Raw genomic sequence first — 20521 nt, 5'->3', positions numbered from 1 at the left:
AACTCATGGATGTGGGTAGATTTTTGAGATTTTTTTTTTTTTAAAGAATTCTACTTGTAAAGGAAATGAAATCGTACTATCCAAACACTTATAAATATGGGATTGTAGAGCTGTTGGGCGATTTTATACTCAAAATTATAGAAGGAATCAACATTTTCAGTTCTTAAAGTATGAAAAGTCGGCAAGGTCTACGGATGAAGAACATGCCGACTATATCCGGCCGGCAAGGTCTGTGGATGAAGAACATGCCGACAACTTATGGCCAGCAAGGTCGATAAAAAAATACCCTGCCGACTATAGGATTTTGACATACAGAGAAGGTATTACAAATGCATGATTAGTCGGCAAGGTATAGAGATGGATATCTTGCCGACCCTGTAACTGCTAATTTCATAGATGAAAAGTCGGCATGGTATTCAACCTTATACCCTGCCGACTATATTTTAGTCGGCAAGGTCGACAAAAAATACCCTGTCGACTTTTGGTTCGTTTTGATTCTTCGTTTTTTTTTTTTTTTTTTTTTTCCTGATTTCACATGTATAGTTGGAGTGTAGAAGAAAGATTTTGATTTTTTTTTAATATGTTTTGGTCCGCATGGTTTTTTAGTATGGGCAATTTGGTCTTTTAACACCTTTTAGACACCCCTTAACACACTAGTTTGGATATGAATGAAATGGATATACCCCAATTAATCCGAATATACAATCTCGCCTAGAAAAAAAAGTGATACTTTTCTTTTTTTCATTTTTACCCAAAAAAATGGAATATACTATTGAAAAATTCAAATTATCATTTTTCCCGAAACAAATCTAGTATATTGTTTCCGGCCACTTTCGGCCAATTATTTCGAAGCCGAACTATTACTGCTAAATCCATGCAACTTTATACAAAGAAAAACGAAACCAGACCATTGGTCATCAAAATGTACCATCAGCTCATAGCAGTAGTCTTTTTGTTGGGTAAAAAAGTTTTATACACCAAGAAAAGAGATGATTACATCCCATTCTAGCACCCACCAAAACTGTAGATACTTGCACCCATAACAATACATACACTCTTAACTACTTGACTGTTTCAAAACAACTTTGCAGTTAATTACAAGTGACAGTAGCAGCATATACAAGAACTGAAATTGTAAAAAAGAATACCTTGCCGCACAGCAAAGGTGCAAGTTCTAATTCCTAACTACATATTGTAAGTCGTACAAATATTCATTCCCCAAAGTACCGAATCAGGAACTAAACCTTACTTCTCCATTCTTCTGGCATGCTCAGAAAACACTTCATTAGCACAAGAATCCCAATTTTCGGCCATCTCCGTGAGTGATGTTAGTTCAGGAATCCAGAAGAGAGATTGATAGAACTTCATCATTGCATCTGTTAATAGATATTCGTATGCATAACCGTGACTGTCAAAACAAAATAAAGGAAACCTTCTGTCAGAGGAATTCTCTTCATAGTCAAATATGAATAATAATTAGATTCCGACCAAATCCATTTGATCAAGGATGAAAAAAATGATGAGAGTCGGTAAAACTACTAGGTGTTGTTGATATCAAGGATGTGTTCTTTGCTGACTTTGTGATAGTAATATATTCATTTTTGAAAAGTACACAAACATTCATGAGGCCAAAAATAAGAAAGGACAACAGTTGGTGAGTTGATTCTTTTACCTCTGACTGTCGTGCGAACAGTCTAATAGTACAGGCGAAGATAGGGGATAATTTGCAGGCAAGGTTTTAAAAAGCGAAAGCGTGGGGCGAAGCGCTCTCATACCAAAGCGTAAAGCGAAAGCGAGCTTTTTAAAATATATAATAATATATATAAATAAGAAGTTATCAACCTAATAAAAGAAAACTACGAAGTTCAGATATAATGAAAGGAACAATTAGACTAACTAAGCATATGGCATACTGATATTGCATATACTATCCAAGAGATATTTAAAAATACTAGCCACGGATTTCTGCATCATTCATATCATCATGTAGATAGTCATTGTCATCATGATCATCATGCCCTATTTATTAGTATTTAGTTAGAAAACGTGAAACAGGCGCTACTGGGCTTCAAAGGCCGACTTTTCACTTTCTAATATAAACCAATTCGTAAAGCGGCGCTCTAGAAGCGCCTAGGACCTGAAGAGCAAAAAAGTGCCCAAAAGCGCGCCCCACAAACGCCTTTTTAAACCATGTTTGCAGGGATTAAGAACCACATCGGTAGAGCAGGAAACTGGCACAAGAACATCATATAACATCTAAGCATATCAAGTTTATCATGATTAACTAAATTGAGAAAGGTGGCATTGTTCACCTTTTCAGTACTTGAACTGCGAGATATTGGGCTGAATGTACAGTTGACAATCATTCCTTCAACATCTTCACCTGCATTTGACACCAGAGTGATACTCTTGTCAATAATACTCAGCTTTGTATTGATCAGCACATGGTTTATCGCTCCAACTTCTTCCAGAAGGACATTATTCACCTGCAATCAAATATCCACCGACAATTGTTACTATTTTGCCATGAATGGTGCAGAAAATACAATTTTCGAGTAACATACCTCAAGTCTTGATTTCTTAATTCCAGATGTTGCAGCTGATTTTGGTTCTTCAGATGACTCAAATCCAGTTACATTTTTACAACCATTATTTTCATTATAATCAAGTGGCAAATCATTTAAAGAGCTTCCAACTGAATAGCATTGCTTCAGTTTCTTTTCGACCACATTGTTTATTACTTCGAAATTTCTACGTTCGGCATGACCCTTTGTGGTAGACGCTAAGTTTTCATGAATAAAAGATCTAGCTCCTCCTTCGCCAGGGTGTGCTCCTGCGAGTGTATCAGTCAAACTGACTACTGAAAGAATGTCATCGACCGCCGCACTTAATACTTTGAATGACGATCTCTCTACCTGAAGAAATACCACAGTGCTACAATTTACTGCCCGCAGGAAAGCAACAATATATAACTCAGAAAGACGCAATTAGAATGAATGGTCAACTAACCGCTTTAACTAATCGTTCTATAGGTGTTATTGTTGAAACTGACTTCTCAGGATTGTTCTGGTTGCTGTCATGCTGTTTCTGTTGAGGAATTTGCAACTGCGACAACAGATCACCAGGTAATTGAACAGCTTCCATGAGATTCGGCAAGTTCAGAAATTTAACAATTTGCTTCTCCCAACGAATTACATCATCCATAGACCGACGAGGACCTCGTGATATTTGCAATAAAGATCGAGCTTTTTCCAATTTTGTTTTTACTTTCGGAGATACTCAATCTCATCAGGCTTCAGCTGTAAAATAGAATCAATTCGTCATGCAATGAAAAACGATACCCTGATGATAAGAAAAAGAAGGAATAGAACCAAACAAGATTATAACGTACATGAGAGGGAAAAATTTCTGAAGAAATAGGTAGCTGCTGAAATCTGCAATCCAACCGACTAAGCATTTCGTCCAACATAGGAATGTACGCTTCTTTCATGAAATTAATCTGCAATTGAAAATTTTGTTGTCAAAAAATAGAATATAATCAGCTGAAACAAGAAAAACAACGTAGCAGTTCATTCTGGTTTCATGAAGTCCTTAATCATACAAGGAATAGTGCAAGAGCGAAATATGAAATTGAGTGGAATACCTTATTTGTTATCTAAGTCTGCTCATCTACGCTTGTACCTCTAGAACTCATAGTATCTACTGATGCTAGCCAAGCAAAGAAGAAACAAAAGAAAAGCATAAACACTGTAAGTGAGATGACAAAAAAAAAACATAGAAAGAGTAGTTAAAGTGGTTTCATGGGATTGGTACTGTCCTTACTACAACCTATGCTTAGTTAGTAAGAAGTTATACAATCAAGCAATCAGTACTAAAAGTTTATAACTAACAGAACTAAAAGATGCCCAGATTAAGCATGTTAACTCTTTAAACAGTTGATCTAAACAAAGATACACACAGAATATATTAAAAGCTTTCTTAAGTAGAGTCAAAAACAATTAGCAAAACTCGACTAAAAAACAAATACATTCTTATTTCGGTAGCATTGAACTGTTTATCATTAAAAGAAAATCCACCAACTCTAACTTGGGAGTTCAACACTAGTGAATTTCTAAAAGTGTTCTTGAAACTCAAGTACAGCAGGATAGTGCAGCAGAAATGAAATAGTTGGACTCATTAAAGGATCGAGAAACATATTGTCAAGTACACAATAAGAAAATCCAACAAATAACCTAATTAGCATTGTACAATTACCCTGACTTTCTACATATCTGGTTGGAAATTCCACTACAACTCACCAGTATAAACGTTTGTTTGAAAGCTATCAAGAGGGACAGAAAAGAAATGGGAATATTTTCATCCTTTGGTAGTGAAGACAGAACAACATTCTGCTGATATTAGGGTTTACCTGGTAAATCAGATGAAGCCAAAGATGTACAAGAAGAAAGTGTAGAGGAAGGTACATTTGTAGATTGCAAAGGTGTTCCGGCTTTCAGTTGAGGAAAGTGCAAAGCTGCCATGAGATTCGGCATATTCATATTTCCAACAAGTCGTTTCTCCCAACGAATCACAGCATCCATAGAGTACCGACAGTGACTTTGTGATCATTGCAACAAAGATTGCTCTTTTTCCAAGCATGTTACATACTTGCGGAGATGCTCAATTTCTTCAGGCTTCGGCTGTAAAATAGATTGAATTCGTCATGTAACGTAAAAGGATACTCGATAAAAAGAAAATGAAGAGAGGAATATAACTAAACAAGACTAAAAGGTACATACATGAAATGGAGAATTTTCTGAAGAAACAGGTAGCTGCTCAATTTTGGAATGCAACCAACCAAGCATAATGTCCAACCGAGGAATGTACACTTCTATCATAAAGTCAATCTGCAATTGAGAGTTTTGTTGTCAAAACTCAGATTATAGTTGGGGGAAACAAGAAAAAACAATGTAGTGGTTCATTCTGGTTTCCAAAAGTCCTTAATCATACAAGGAATATTGCAAGAACGAATATGAAATTGAGTAGAATACCCTTTTTAATCTCTCAAACACATTGCTTCTACTAATTCTACCCAGGCAAACAAGAAACAAAAGAAAAGCATAAAAACAGTAAGTTGGATTGAAGGAGTAACTCTTTCTTAAGTAGAGTCAAAAAACAATTATCAAGACTCTTATTAAAAGATCAAGAAACATGTTTTCAATAAAGAAAATCTAACGAAGAACCACAAGTATCATTATTATACAACAATTTGACATTCTACTACATTTCTGGTTAAAAATTCTACTCACAAGCTTTTATTTGATCTTTGATTGATTTTTGTTACATTAACCAAAAGAAAACATATAAATTTCTCCAAACCCTTTCAAAGTTTAATTACTCTTTCAAAAATTTATCACAAACAAAGATATACAAATAAAACTTTAAAACAATTATCAAGACTCGATTAAAATACTCTTATTGAAGAAATTCCACCAATTCGAAGACATTAAGAATCAAGAAACATGTTCTCAATAAAGAAAATCTAACAAAGAACCAAAACAATATACCTAACTATCATTTCTGGTTAAAAATTCTACAATCAAAGCATAAGCATATACTCACATTTTGTTATTTGGTGGATCTTTGATAGATTTTTGTTGCATAAACCAAAAGAAAACATATAAATTTCTCCAAACCCTAGGTTTCTTTGTACCCAAAAAATAAGAAATTAGGATCTTGAGAGAATTCCTCCGCTCTCGGAATTTGGGATCGGTTTTATAGATGGTAGAAATAAAATTGTTCAACCGTTTTAAGGTATTCATAGTTGTTGCTGAAGAGGGAATGAGTATCGGCGCTGGCGCAGAGGAAGAATAAGAAAAGAGTAGAGAGTAGAGTGAAGTTGGGCGTCTTTTCCCGCTCTTCTTTGTTATCACCAAAGCCGATATTTCCACCCCAAAAGTTTATCTTCTCTACGAACTGTCGTTGTTGTTATCACCAAAATGCATAATTCCACCTCCAAAAGTTTATCTTCGAATATGGGAAGCACCGACACAGATACGCGATAGGACATCAACTGAGAAAACCAAAATCATCAGGACACTAACACGTTATATTTTTCAATTAAATAGTTTTTGTATACTAAGAATATAACATCATTGTGTTATAAGAGAAAGTTTTTGATGGGGACGATTTTAGATTGGGACTTGGGGGACTAGTAGAAAACTGCCACTTGTCATCCTTAATTAACTGATTTTAGCTACTTAATTTTTTAAGCAAGAATATTATAGGAATTTATCACCAATTAATCTTCCTCCACCATCATAGAAATTAGGTTAAGAAAAGTATTAATCTTAATTTTTTGTGATTGTTGAGTACTGATATTTTGTTGATAGGGATTACAAATTTGATTAGGGATGCATCACAGACCTTTACGAAATAGAGAAAATAGAGAAAATAAAATCCACGGGCACTAATATGGAGACCGCCATTATTACAACCTTGAGATATTTCAGTTGTAAATAATAACCATTGATGAAGAAGTAAATTGAAAAAATATTTCAGTTTTTTTAGAAGCAATACAGACAATCAAAATTAATGATTGTTTGATTTTGGTGGTAATGAAATGTTTGTTGCCAACAAAAACCCATGAAACTAACTTTTAATTTTACATTGCATTTTTCCCTAATCAAATAAGATCCGAATTTTAAAGAAAAGAAAGAAAAAAAAATTATCAGTAAGGAAAAATTAATAAACAAAATCCAAATATTGTAGACCCGAAATTTTAGTATTAGTGTTTATTTGCATCCAACAAAAAATGACCTCTTTGAAGTTTGAAGTTTGAACTTCATCGCGTTGTTTAAAACTCCATGACAGAGTTTTCGTTATTCAGATTTCTTTGATAAGCCTAAAAACAAGGAAACTAAGACCTATTATATTTCCCTAAACACCCTTGTTGTAGATAATCGAAGACTAGTTAGTTAGAAAATGTAATGACAAGCGGCCACGCCCCCATCCAAAATCTCCCCCGTCAAAATTTTTCTTTATAGTATATCAAATACATTTATCACGCGAATACACGAAAAAAGCTCGATTTTATGCCGTTAGGTTGGCCCACCTGTGAAAAAATTAATTATTATACTAATTTCCATATCACACTAGATTACCCAACTAGTAAAATGGAGTATGGATTTTCTACGCATACATCGTGTCCCACGCGCGTCCTCGACCCGGTGCGGACACGACACCGATATTAGCACGTCGGTGCTTCACAACTCCGAATAAAGTACGACTAAAAAGAGAACAAGACACAAAACTACGGAAAAAGAGACGGGAGAAATCCCTTAATATGTCTGCGTTTACATAGATTTAAGATTTTCTCTATAGAGAAACAAGATTTGGTTCCCAAGTATATGAGAACCCTAATACTAGAAACAAAGAGCATCTTAGTGAATAGATTTGGTTTATAACAATCCCCTGACTAACCATACATCCATACCATGAAAACTTAAAAGAGAAAAACCTGAAATTGCATATGCATATAAAGGTTTATACAGTGTTTGACACGCATATGTTGCCTCGTTAAAACCTTGACAAGGAAAACTGAGTGGGCAAAGCCTTGACGAAGGAAAAAGAGTACAGTGTGATTTGTCTAGTAAAGACGGTAAGTACTTCATGGCAATTCTTTGGTGAAGAAATCTGCTAGTTGAGGAAGTCTTCTGTAATATTAAACAAGCGGCACTGCCTTCGAATAAACTCTTACCAAACATGTATACTTCTTCAATTGCTAGCTTCTCGAATTATTTTTCGAACGCTGTTGATAAAGTTAGATTTATCTTTTCGTTCTTGAGTATCAATGAATATCTTTGAACAATAAATATAAGATTTGTGCACATGTTCAAATTACTCACAATGTCGACATTTTGAACTTTCCTATTTTGCAAACCAAATTTCCAAAATCACTCAAACCTTATAGTGTGCTTGATACTAGAAATCGTTTTTTCTTTTGGGGATCGGTTTTACCTTAGTTCCCAGTGTAGGTAAGGATAGGTTCTACCTTAGTTACCAATATAAGTAAGGATCAATACTGCAATGATTCCCAATATAAGTAGGGAATGGTTTTACCATGATTCCCCATATAAGTAGGAATTGTCCTGCCTTAGATCTTCAATGAAAATCGGGCCACCAATCCATTTAATTTCTTTCAACTACAAAACAAGTTTGTAAGTATACTTCCTTAAACTCATGTAATCAAACATAGTTTTCTAGGCATGAAATCAATCTTAAATTCATTCCACAATACAAGAAGTTACACAGATTATGTATGTATTGCAATTATGAAATTCAAAAGATAAACGTTATACTTCGTAATTGAATATACCAAGGTTGTAAAACAACTTGTATATTCTTCCTTGACATTTCGATCATTATAACATGATCATTTCTCTAATATAAGAGTTTCATGTATATAACTTCGCAAGCTATCTAAACGACTTAAAAGTAACGATATAGAAATGAAAACAAGTCAAGTCTTGTATTAATGACCTCAAGTAGGAGGATGATGTTTTCGTTGATGTCGATAAGTCTTCAGAGTAATACTTGTATGTCTCAAAATTTTTAGACTTCCTAGTCTAACCAAACAGAGTTGACTCTAGTAATCTAATCAAGCATCTTTTGATTTTTGATACTAAAATATGACAACCACCCTTCACATACCAACGCTTGGCGGGTTCGACTGAACAATGCTCTAACAACATTTAAGCACTAGTTCAATATATAACTCTCCTCCTGTGTTTTTTTATTCCCTAAAAGACAAAAGCATAACAAAAAGAGACAACCTTTACTAGAAAAAGGTTGACACAATCTTAGCTATTATGTGCCAATATAATAATAATCGTTACATGACACATGAGTTTACGAAATACCCACTTATGATTTTTTCATAAAGCAAACCAATACGTTAGATCTGAAAATCTTGTTAAAGCAAAAGTCACAAAATCATAAGAGATAACACATTATGAGACTGAATTATTGGGTTCATGAAAACTGAAAGTGAATCGCATAATCTGAATGCAAAGAGACATAAGATTCACAAGATGGACACACAAACTATTAAAAAATGTCATAAGTTTTACAAAAATAAAACTTATTATTGATAATTGTAAATAGACCTTATACAAGAATTGAAATAAATCAACAATTAAAACATGACATGCCTTGTTAAACTCTTGTAAAGCATCTAGTGTTACTATTCAAGTTTTTTATGTGAATTCTTCCAGTTCAACTTCAAATTCTGTTAGATTTTTCTTGGCGTAGTTCAACATCTTCATATTATAGACATCTATATCAGTACAAGTAGATGACCATCTGAGGTGAAACAATTTCTTCCCATGAAAAGAAATTCTATGTTTCGCATCCGCAATCAGTTATTTGAGCAGTTCTCATCTTCATATTAGTTATAAGATTCCTTCGAACAAATTGGTTTCCTTAACCACACTAAGAGAAACACATGATAGGAAACAAACAATATTAAGAATAATTTTCGAATCTCCCCTTCCCAGTGGTGGTTGAGTCAAGAATTCTCTCATCTTCTTCAACACAATATTTACAACACAATCGCCACTTTATTCTCCATTCTTAGTGAATAATTGTGCGAAGTTCTCTGGATAAAACTCGAAATCTGGACGAGTTTATTAGAACATAAGTTTCTTTACTTAATATTCCACATATTCTTGTTTAAAGTTCTTATTTCTGGATGACATTGTGAACAAAAAAAATTCCTGTCGGACAAAGGATCTCCATGATATGTGCAATTTCAAAAATTCAATAAGCCTCTATTTATATAAGATTTCATGAGTCCAAATAAGTCTTATAAAAGGAAATTTAGGTTCGAAATGGAAGCACAACAGGATTCTTTCTTTTATTAGAAGTTTTGTGGAATGGTGTTTAATATGCCACTAGGACAAGACCATATATTTCATTTTTAATTAGTGATGCTTTAAAATTTATGCATCAACTAATTACAACTGGCTGTTTGTAACCTGTAAAGAGGATTTTTAGGTATCTAATTACAACTGACTAACTTCTCTTACAAAGCAGGATGCCTAGACATTAAAAAAAGTACAACTAACTACTGTGTCTTTCAGGGTTCTTTTTTGGTTTCTTGGATAAGAAACAACTAAATGTTTTTAGATCAAGTGTTGGAGTTGAATACAAGGCATTAACAGTTGCTTCTTCATAATTACATTAGATTAATCATTTTATACTTACTCAAGGAGCAAGGCCTTTCTATGCAGTTTCCATTTATAATCTATTGTGATAACATGAGTTGTTCCATTTACAATCTATTATGATACATCGTCGTCTAAATCCTCACTGACGTCGTCTCAAATTTTTAGACCATGCTTGCGGGTTGTATAGACGGTTCGTATACAGAACCTATCTTGATGGCAGCAGTTTTCTTATCCTTCATCATCGAAGAGATGTATTCCAGTTCGTCTGCATGACGGTTATCCTTTATGCATAATTTTATGAACGTGACGTTGCCTATCTGTGATGCTAGGCTTTGTGCCATTGTCATGTACTCTGCTAAAATTTCATAATGCGTGTCATATTTGACCTTGATCTGATGAATAACTAATTAAGAATCACTTGTGAGGCGGACATTTGTTATTTCTAGTTCAATGATAAAGCGCATGGCATGGATGACAACTTTGTATTCAACCACGTTGTTGGTATGCTCTTCGATTTCTAACTTCAGTGCGTGCACCATTCGATGGCCACTAAGTGCAGTGATAACAATCCATATCCTCGCACCTTCTTTGTTTCTTGATCCGTCGACGAAGACTTCACATCTTTGTTGGTTCGTTAGAGGGAGCACATCCGCGGGATCTTCTTCATCTTATTTTTTCTTGGTAAACCTTCTATCTCAGCATCGTTGGTTGTGGGTAAGTCAGCCAGGAAATCTGTCTAGACATGAGACTTCTGAGATGTCAGTATTTCGTGTATGATGTTGAATTGTGCCATCTGTGCATTTCATTTTGCTAACATACCGACCTTTCCTACATTTTTGGGAACTGATTCCAAAAGTGCCTTGTTTAGGACCCGAAAATAATGAATCAGAAATAAGTTTGCAATTCATTTCCGCTAGGATGAGTTGTAAACATGAGCGCTAGGATGAGTTGTTTAACCTTGATATAATTCATTTCCGCTGCATTGAGAGTTTTGCTTATATTTACTCATTGCTTCGAAGATCTCCTTTAAATCACATAGGTAATCTTTACGTAGCTTACTTTTTATGAGCATATCATTGACGTAGACTTCGAGCGTACGACATATCCATAATTTGAAAATTATATCAACTAATCTTTGATACGTTTCCCCAGCGTTCCTTAACCCGAATGACATGTGAGTATAACAATGGAGTCTGTGCGGGGTAAAGAAAACGATGTGCTCTTGATATTCTTCTGCTAAAGCGAACTGGCTATATATAACCCGAGTAACCGTCCATGAAAATAGACCTTAAACCATTTCTACCACCTGATCAATGCTCGGGAGGGGATAACTATGCTTTGGGAAGGCCTTATTCAAGTTTGTGAAATCAATGCATATTCTGATGCTGCCGTTCTTTTTTGGTACGATGACCATGTTGGATATCCACGTCGGTTATTTAACTTCTATGATGAATCTTGCATCCAAAAGTTTGTTGAGCTCCTGCTCCACAGCGTGATGGTATTCTGGTGCCACCTTCCGCATTCGTTGAATGAATGGGTTCATTCATCGCTATATCCGAAGATCGTGTTTCATGATGGCTGGGTCTACTCTAGGCATGTCGAACATTTTCCAAGAAAAAATATCGGCATATTCTCTGAGCAGGCTATGCAAAGCTTCTTCTCGTTCGGTATCTAACAACGTCCCAACTTTTCTCATCCTAAGACTTTCTTTGGTGCCTATGTTGATTTCTTTAATCTCTTCTATCGACCCAAATAATGGTTTGGATGTGCCTAAATGAATTCTTTGATTAATATTTAACGGGATGATCACCTTCCTTCATCCCTGAAGTACCTACTTCAAAGTTGAATGTCTCGCTACCCTTTATCTGTACGGAGGAAAAAATTATTCCTCTAGTTTCGATGAAACACTGTTCGATGTTTTTATTTGTGATCCCCTCCTCCTTCTTGTCTTTGTGAGCCTTCCTTTTTTCTTCACAATCTTTGTGCATCTGGGTTTCCGCTGCATGGCCGTTTCTCGCGCTAACTTGGTCACCTTCGGTCTCCATCTCTCCGTCTGGGGTCAGGAATCTGAGGTACTGATGGTACATTGTAGCGACTCCTTTGAGACGGTGGACCCATCATATTCCAATAATGGCATTGTATGAGGATGGTGCATCAACGACGTTGACACTACACCATTTTTAGTGATTATCAACAGCGTGATTCAGTTGCAAAGCGGGGTTGCAACAGTTCATATCTGTTCGAAAGTCAATGTTGCAAATTTTCGCAACTGCTTGTAAGCCGTTGCGACATTTCGGTTGCAACAATTTGGACTGTTGCAACGTAAATTTGACGCAACAGTTTCAAAAAGTAGCGAAATTAGGAGGTCGCTTACGAATTGAAAAGTCGCAACCGTAGCATGCAATTGCGAAATGTTTGTAACATCCAAAAAATTATGGTTTTGACCGGTCAAAACCAGGTCAAAATTAGAATTCCTGTAATTAAATTACCCTTTTCATTTGGTAATCAAATTAATCCAACAATACTATCAACAAAATTGAATTTGAATGACAATTATTAACTGACTTCATTTTTAGAAGTGAAAACAATTACATAATATTATAGAAATCTGAAAAGTATACATTCTGATACAGAAACTACCAAAAATAACAACCAAAAATTAAACAATTCAGTTTAAATCAAAATAAAACATGGAATCATTGGTGAACCTGGACTGGAAGGACTTGTAGAAGTATTGACCATGAGAGATGGCCAGCTATTTGTCGAGTATACTTCCATGTAAACACAAGAAAAGCAATACATTAGTAATTGATCTTAATTAACTTTGTTAATGAAGACAAGAAAAACAAGATAAGTTTAAGTAAGTGCTTTGTTGTAAGCAAACATACTCTCCTTGACCAGGATCCTAAGACTATCTCGTGTCAATGTCATACTAATCCAATATGGATGAACTCCTCAAAATATCAGATTAGTCAGTGTTAGTTTCATTCTTTCATGTCATCAATCGATCAATGTGTCCTAAAATAGGTCCTCAACAGGGTATATAGTAAGTTCTGCTAACTGATCTTTTGTATAATCTTCTAATTTTCCTTACTCGGTTACGAGGATGTAGAAACAGTAACCACCAATCTCTAATGGCTCCAGCAAAAGCTAACTCAACTTGTTGATTGGTGCAGGTAAAGAGATAATACCAACTGTGACGTGTTGATAACGAAGATGCACAATTACATATTAAAAATTAAAAATAAGTTATAACTAAACTGTCTTACCTGGAAGCTATGCCACTGTTGTACTGCATGCAAACTTCTTCTGTAGCTCAGAAGCCAATACTTCGGCATCTAGCAAGAACGAATCCAATCCAAACACTCTTGTTAATTTTTTGTTTCCTTGCTACGTTCAGTTACTATCTGAACTGTTTTAAGAGAACCTTTTCGCACAGCAGACTCGCCTCCTCTCGTTACTCTGTGGTGAGGCTGCATTCGACTCAGAAAATCAGCTCCTAAATCCTTTTTATGAATCTCAGTTGGATATGTTGAGCCCTTCTTTATTGTTCCCTTGAAGAGAGCATCACATAGAGTTGCATCCAAAACCACAATGGCTTTGTTTTTACCAAATTCTGAATATTCAACATAACTAGAAACAATACCAGTTACCTCAGATGCACTAAAATATCTTCATGTATCAACTCCCAAAGCACCTAAGATAGGATTCACAGAAACGGATGATTTGTAGATCTCCACCACCTCAAGAGTTGGTCTCTGTGGCTGGCCTTCAGAAGCTACAGAAACACTGTTATCAGCAGCCATCTGAGGTTGCAGCTTCTCTGGTTTAAAGGAGGTGTAATCAGAATGTTTACGATTGACATCAAGTAACATAACTTCCTTCTTGTGCTTATTTTCTTTGGATGATATCTGTCCAAATTGAACAATAAAGGTGTATGCATATTGAGAAACACAACTATGTTGATGTCAAAAAAATAAGGCTTGGCTTCATACAATTAGCTGCATTTTATCTGCATCTCTATAGGGGAGCATATCACATTATATCACAAAAGGAGGAAATACGACAACTCCAATCTCGAGTTACATGTCAAGATGTTGGAAGTGACGTTGGGATTGCTATACAGGACTCGTACTGAAAAAAGATGACAATCAATCCCAATCTTGAAAAATCTCCTAAATTGCATAAATACAAGAACAGTAACAACAATTTCAGTGTAAAGGCTGATACATGTATCTACTAATATCACATGAACGAAGACTGCACAGAAAGATTACCGAAAGGTACACGATTGTAGTTCACCAGCTAGTGTAACCACACGTGTCTACTAATATCACATGAACAAAGACTGCACAGAAAGATTACTGAAATATCCGAAATATTTGACATCAAATCAACCTAATAAATTATTGTAGTTCACCAGCTAGGGCAACCACACATGTATGATGTATCTACTAAGCTATTAATTTTTTGCAAATACCAATAAAGAGATAAATGAAGATTTACCATCCACATCTCCACTCTTTTATTATAGGGAACCTTAGTTTTCCTCTCAACAACATAACATTTAGTCTAGTCTCAAAAATATCTATATGACTATTAGGAGTTTCCAGCATGACAGGAAAAACTTAAGATATAGAGTCGAAATCCATGTTCACCTGTAAACCTTAAACTTCTGTTGTTAAAAAGAGAGAAAAAATATGTTATCGAAAGACAGAATGAACACAAGGAGAGCAACAATATGACCAGCACAAGCTCTCCATAACTCTGAATACAGATCATCACATCAATAACCTAGAACAATCAAACCAAAATCAAGGTCAACCAATGTAGAAATAGAAACAAAATCAAACTCAAAGAAAGGAGAAGCTTCATTTCTGAATCAAGACCAAGAAAAATTAAGAAAACCCCATTATCAAAATAAAAAAAAAAGAGCTTCATTTCTAATTTCTGAATGGTTCAATATCATTGATGTGCAAACCTAGATAACACAATGTTACAATTAGCATTAAACCCTAAACCTTTAAAATCAACATTACTAAACAAGGAGAAATTTAAGAAAAAACTTACATAAGAAGAAATTCCTAAGAATCCCATCACAAGTCTCAACACCTTCAAGAACATGGGATGCAATTTCTGGAGGTATGATAGGTGATGATGGTCGTGTCATTAAATCATCACCAACCAAAATGGTTTCGTCCATCGATGGCTCTAAATCAGCTAGAATAAAAACCAAACAAAACCCATCAATTTAGACATACAAGGATTCTATTTTAACAATTGTATAGCAAAACTGAAAACAATCTGATAAAAAGAATTTGAAAGAAATCTGAAGAAAATTGATAATTAGGTGAAGAAATTCCATTCTTACCATCCATGATTACTCTGTAATTCCTTTCTCCCTCCCTCTAGTATAACTGTAAAAGTATGATTGATTGATTCACAAAACCCTAGTCATTCAATTCAACAATGATAAAAAAAAATGATTCTGGAATTGATAAGAAACCAACTTTTTCACACCTTTACACATAAGATCTGAACCCGTTAGATCCCTTAGTAACCCAGAATGATATGAACACTCGATCTGTACAAAGAGCTCACTGAATCAATGGATTAAACCTAATGAACAGATCTTACAGCTCAATTTTAACTCCATTCTTCATCCAAATCAACATGCCGTTTAAAAGAAACCCCGAATTTAAGAAACATAGATTGTTTTGTTTATTACCTGAATCAGTTTAACCGAAGCCTTAGATGAGATTTGGAGTCTGAAATTGAAATAGAAAGAAGAATTTGGTGTCTGAGCCCTAATAATCTAAAACCCTAAAAAGTTTTTTTCTCAGAAATCAAACAAAGGTATAGATTTTAGGCTTCAATGATCATTTAGCGGAATATGAGAGAACTTTCTTTTTTGGTAGAGGAGAGAACGAGAGAGGAGCAGAGAACGAGAGAAGAAGAGATAAGATAATGAGAGGTAGAGAAGAGAACATGGTGTTCTCGTTAATCATATAGACTGAGTCAGTTTTGAAGCTGACTCCAAGTATCTGAATGGCCTGAAACCGAGTCAGCTTGAAAGTGTGGGCAGTCACATACACGAGTCGCACCCGTACAACTCAATTCTGTTGCGAATTGTAGCAAGTTCAAACAGTTGCGAGTTTTGTAACCACAAAGAACTGTTGGAACATTTTCGCAACAGAATTTCGCAACTGAAAATTCGCAACAGGCGATAAACTGTTGCGACTTCTAGTTACTAATCCTTGAATTTGGTGTAGTGTGAATCTGGTATTACGTACCTTCATTGGTCCTGCATTTACTTCTAGAATGATGTCACACAGGGGATTTGATGTTGGATATGGGTCAGGTCGGTGATGGAGGTTTTTAGATAACTCTCACCAAACTTAGTCGGTGGACCAAAGATTGGGATAAACCCAATTTTAGTCGGTTATGAGTTAGGATTAGGATTAAGAGTTTTATGATAACTCTTAATTGGTTTACTTGATCCTAAATTCTAGGAACTTTGTGGACAAGTTATGAAACCCTAGTCTTGTAGGCTAAGTAATGTACCTATATAAATAGCCTAGTAGAGAACCTAGAAAATTACACCAAAAAAACTTCTTGCTGAGTTAGTTAACTATGATGAGAAGATCAACGACGAGGAACAAGATTTGTGTCTGATAAACTCTCTTCCTGAAAGGTATGAACCCGTGATTAAGGCTTTAATGCATGGCAAGGATAAGATAACATACGCTGAGGTCACTACAACATTGTGTAGTGAGGAGTTCAGGAAGATGGACCGTGAAGACCTGTCAAGTGAAGCTAACAGTGACTTGCTTCTTGTAAGAGGTCGTTCAACAGACAGGAGAAAGACGAATGGTGATCGTGGCAAAGTGAAAGCGCATTCAAAGTCAAGAGCGCGTCTGCAGAAGGATGAATGTGCATGGTTTCATGACTTTGGCCATTGGGATAAGGATTGTACCAAGCGTAAAGATTGAGAAGGAGATAACAACAAGACCGAGGTGAACATTGCTAAGGCAAGTGATGATTCAGATGTAGCTTCGGATTTCTCACTGACTGTGACACCATCATCTTGTATCGTAACTGACGGTACATGGGTACTAGATTCTGGTGCTACTTATCACATATGTCCTCATCGGGACTGGTTCTCAAGCTTCGAGAAGTTTGGTGGAGAAGTACGTATGGGGAATAATCATACCTGCAGGGTGATCGGGATTGGTAGTATTCGAATCAAGATGCATGATGGTATGGTTCGGGAACTGAAGGAAGTAAGGTTCGTACCTGCTGTGAAGAAGAATCTGATTTCGCTCGGAACTTTGGAAGCTAAGGGGTACAAGTTAGTCGCTGAAAATGGCATTCTAAAGATAATCTCTGTATCGTTGGTAATCATGAAGGGCAAAAGGCATCATAACTTGTACTACTTAACTTGGAGTACAGTAACAGGAGATGTGTCAATTTCTGAACACATCGAGACTGCATCGATGGAGACCACGAAGTTATGGCATATGCGACTTGCACATCCAGGTGATAAGTCGTTACACTCTTTAATTCGTCAAGATTTATTGAAAGGTGCTATTGCCTGCAAATTAGAGTTTTGTGAACATTGTGTGAAAGGAAAGAAAACAAGAACAAGTTTTGGCACAACAATCCACAACACTAGTGGAGTTCTTGAGTATGTTCACTCAGATGTTTGGGGTCCCTCCAAGAATGCATCATTGGGAGGGAAACATTGGTTCGTGTCTTTCATTGATGACTATTCTAGGCGAGTATGGGTGTACACCATGAGGCATAAGGATGAAGTCCTAGAAGTCTTTGTGAGGTGGAAAAAGGCAACTGAGACTCAAACTGGCAGAAAGATCAAGGTACTACGTTCGGACAATGGTGGAGAGTACAAAAGTGATTCATTCTTGCAAGTATGTCAGGATGAGGGAATACATAGGCATTTAACAGTTAAGAAGACACCGCAACAAAATGGGGTAGCTGAACGCATGAATCGTACTTTGCTGGAGATGGTACGATGTATGTTATTTAATGCTGGATTAGGTAAAGCGTTTTGGGCTGAGACAGTTATATATGCGTGCTTCCTCATTAATAGGTTGCCATCAGCTGCATTAGAAGGTAAAACTCCGATGGAGAAGTGGTATGGTAAACCAGCTTATGAATATGACTCAATTCATATCTTTGGTTGCCCTTCTTGGTATCATGTTAGTGAAAACAAGCTTGATAGCCGTGCTGTTAAAGGCATCTTTATGGGTGTGAAGAAAGGCGTGAAAGGGTTCAAAATTTGGAATTCAATAGAGAAGAAGATAGTCATGAGTAGAGATGTTACATTTGATGAAGCGTCTATGGTAAAGTCTTGGGGTTCTCAGCAGGTGGAGAACAGAAGCACCAATACTAGTGAGCCTTTGCAGCAGGTGGAGATTGATGCAACTCCACTAATTCCAGCTAAGTATGTATCTGTTACGACTACTTCGGAATGCGTGACGTCTACAAGGGAGGTAACTACTGAAGTTCCAAATGATAGTGACGATGTTTATGAAGAGGAACATGAAGCAGTGGAAGATACAGAAGCTACGGTCACTGAGACCATAGAAACCAGCAAACCGAGAAGATCAATCAGGAAACCTGGTTGGATGAATGATTTTATAGCTTATGCATTACCAGTTGTTGAAGAAGGTATTCCTAATACCTATTTTGAAGCTATACACAGTGTAGAGCATCAAGAATGGGAAGCTGCTATGCAGGATGAGATGGAGTCTCTTTAAAAGAATGGCACATGGATTCTTACGAAGCTTCCGAACGGTAAGAAGGCCATTGGGTGCAAATGGGTATATGCTAATAAAGAAGGATCTCAGATGAATCAAGTACGCTACAAGGCAAGGTTAGTTTCAAAAGGTTATGCCCAAAAGGAAGGGATTGACTACAATGAGGTGTTCTCTCCAGTTGTGAAACACACATCAATCCGAATTTTGTTGGCCTTGGTAGCACAGTATGATTTAGACCTAGTTCAGCTAGATGTGAAGACGGCGTTCTTACATGGTGATCTAGAAGAAGAGATTTATATGACTCAGCCGAGTGGTTTCAAAGTTGATGGAAGAGAAGATTGTGTATGCAAGCTGAAGAAATCGTTGTATGGGATGAAACAGCCTCCAAGACGGTGGTATAAGCGATTTGATCAGTTTATGATTGGCCAGACATGCACAAGAAGTCACTATGACCATTGTGTATACTTCAAGAAGATACGTGATGGGTCTTTCATATATTTGCTCATGTATGTCGATGATATGCTGATAGCATCGAATAACAAGAAAGAGATTGATAATTTGAAGCAAAAATTGTCAACTGAGTTCGAGATGAAAGATCTGGGAGAAGCTAAGAATATTCTTGGCATGGAGATTCAACGTGACAGAAAGAAGGGTAAAGTTTGTTTGTCTCAAAAGGAATACTTGAAGAAAGTGTTACAGAAATTTGGTATCTGCGAAGGAACTAAATCTGTAAGTACTCCCCCTGGTCCTCATTTTAAGTTGAGTTCTGATATGTCTCCCACTACTGAAGAAGAGCGTGATTATATGTCCCAAGTCCCATATGCTAGTGCTATTGGTAGCTTGATGTATGCGATGGTATGTACAAGGTCGTATATTTCACATGGAGTAAGTATGATCAGCCGTTATATGCATAATCCTGGTAAAGGACATTGGCAAGCTGTGAAATGGATTTTGAGGTATCTTTATGATACTGTTGATGTTGGCTTGGAGTTTGTGAAGGAAGATGGGAACAATCATCTTTGTGTTGGTTATGTGGATTCTGACTATGCTGGTGATTTGGACAAGAGGCGTTCAACTACAGGGTATGTATTTACCTTGGCTGGAGCACCGGTTAGTTGGAGATCGATTTTGCAGTCTATTGTGGCTCTCTCAACTACTGAAGCGGAGTATATGGCAGTGACTAAAGCATTTAAGGAGGCTCTATGGTTACAGGGTTTGCTAGATGACTTGGGTGTTGTGCAGGAACAACTGCCTGTGCATTGTGATAGTCTTAGTGCAATTTACTTGGCTAAGAATCAAGTGCATCATGCCATAAACAAACATATAGATGTTCGATTTCACTTGTTAGAGAAATTCTGGAAGAAGAAGACATTCTACTTGTGAAGATCGATACCAAAGACAATCCAGCTGATATTTTAACGAAAGTAGTATCTGGGGTCAAGTTTCGTCATTGCTCGAAATTGATCCACATTCTTCTGGTTTGGTGATACCCTTTGGGGTAGAGGTTCTTAGGAACCTGGTGGAGGCCTTCTA

General features: G+C 36.3%; 1 protein-coding gene and 1 long non-coding RNA gene across 6 annotated transcripts; both read right to left on the bottom strand.

The window, feature by feature from the left end:
* Positions 1-870: 870 nt before the first annotated feature.
* On the bottom strand, positions 871-5827 carry LOC113286386 (mediator of RNA polymerase II transcription subunit 15a-like). Of its 2 annotated transcripts, XM_026535020.1 has the most exons (9): positions 5602-5827; positions 4779-4886; positions 4409-4679; positions 3644-3708; positions 3392-3499; positions 3010-3299; positions 2565-2915; positions 2313-2486; positions 871-1408 (listed from the first exon to the last, which is right to left on the bottom strand). In XM_026535020.1, the coding sequence occupies exons 6-9, from the start codon at positions 3202-3204 to the stop codon at positions 1334-1336; spliced, it is 795 nt and encodes a 264-aa protein (XP_026390805.1). In that variant the 5' UTR covers positions 3205-3299; positions 3392-3499; positions 3644-3708; positions 4409-4679; positions 4779-4886; positions 5602-5827; the 3' UTR covers positions 871-1333. The 2 variants fall into 2 exon arrangements, with proteins under 2 accessions (XP_026390805.1, XP_026390806.1); XM_026535021.1 differs by lacking the exon at positions 871-1408 and adding an exon at positions 2083-2231 and having other exon boundaries at positions 3644-4679.
* Positions 5828-12787: 6960 nt separating this feature from the next.
* Positions 12788-16166, bottom strand: LOC113290035. Of its 4 annotated transcripts, none has more exons than XR_003331332.1 (6): positions 15937-16166; positions 15729-15792; positions 15580-15625; positions 15279-15428; positions 13478-15002; positions 12788-12979 (listed from the first exon to the last, which is right to left on the bottom strand). It is a non-coding gene; the product is annotated as an uncharacterized LOC113290035 (long non-coding RNA). The 4 variants fall into 4 exon arrangements; XR_003331331.1 differs by having other exon boundaries at positions 12788-14119; positions 14867-15002; XR_003331329.1 differs by having other exon boundaries at positions 12788-15002.
* Between the last annotated feature and the right edge of the window lie 4355 nt (positions 16167-20521).

This window comes from Papaver somniferum, chromosome 6 (genome assembly GCF_003573695.1).
Source record: "Papaver somniferum cultivar HN1 chromosome 6, ASM357369v1, whole genome shotgun sequence".
NCBI classification, from domain to species: domain Eukaryota; kingdom Viridiplantae; phylum Streptophyta; class Magnoliopsida; order Ranunculales; family Papaveraceae; genus Papaver; species Papaver somniferum.
Note: the sequence above shows the minus strand (reverse complement) of the source record. Positions and strands in the feature narration are given on the sequence as shown.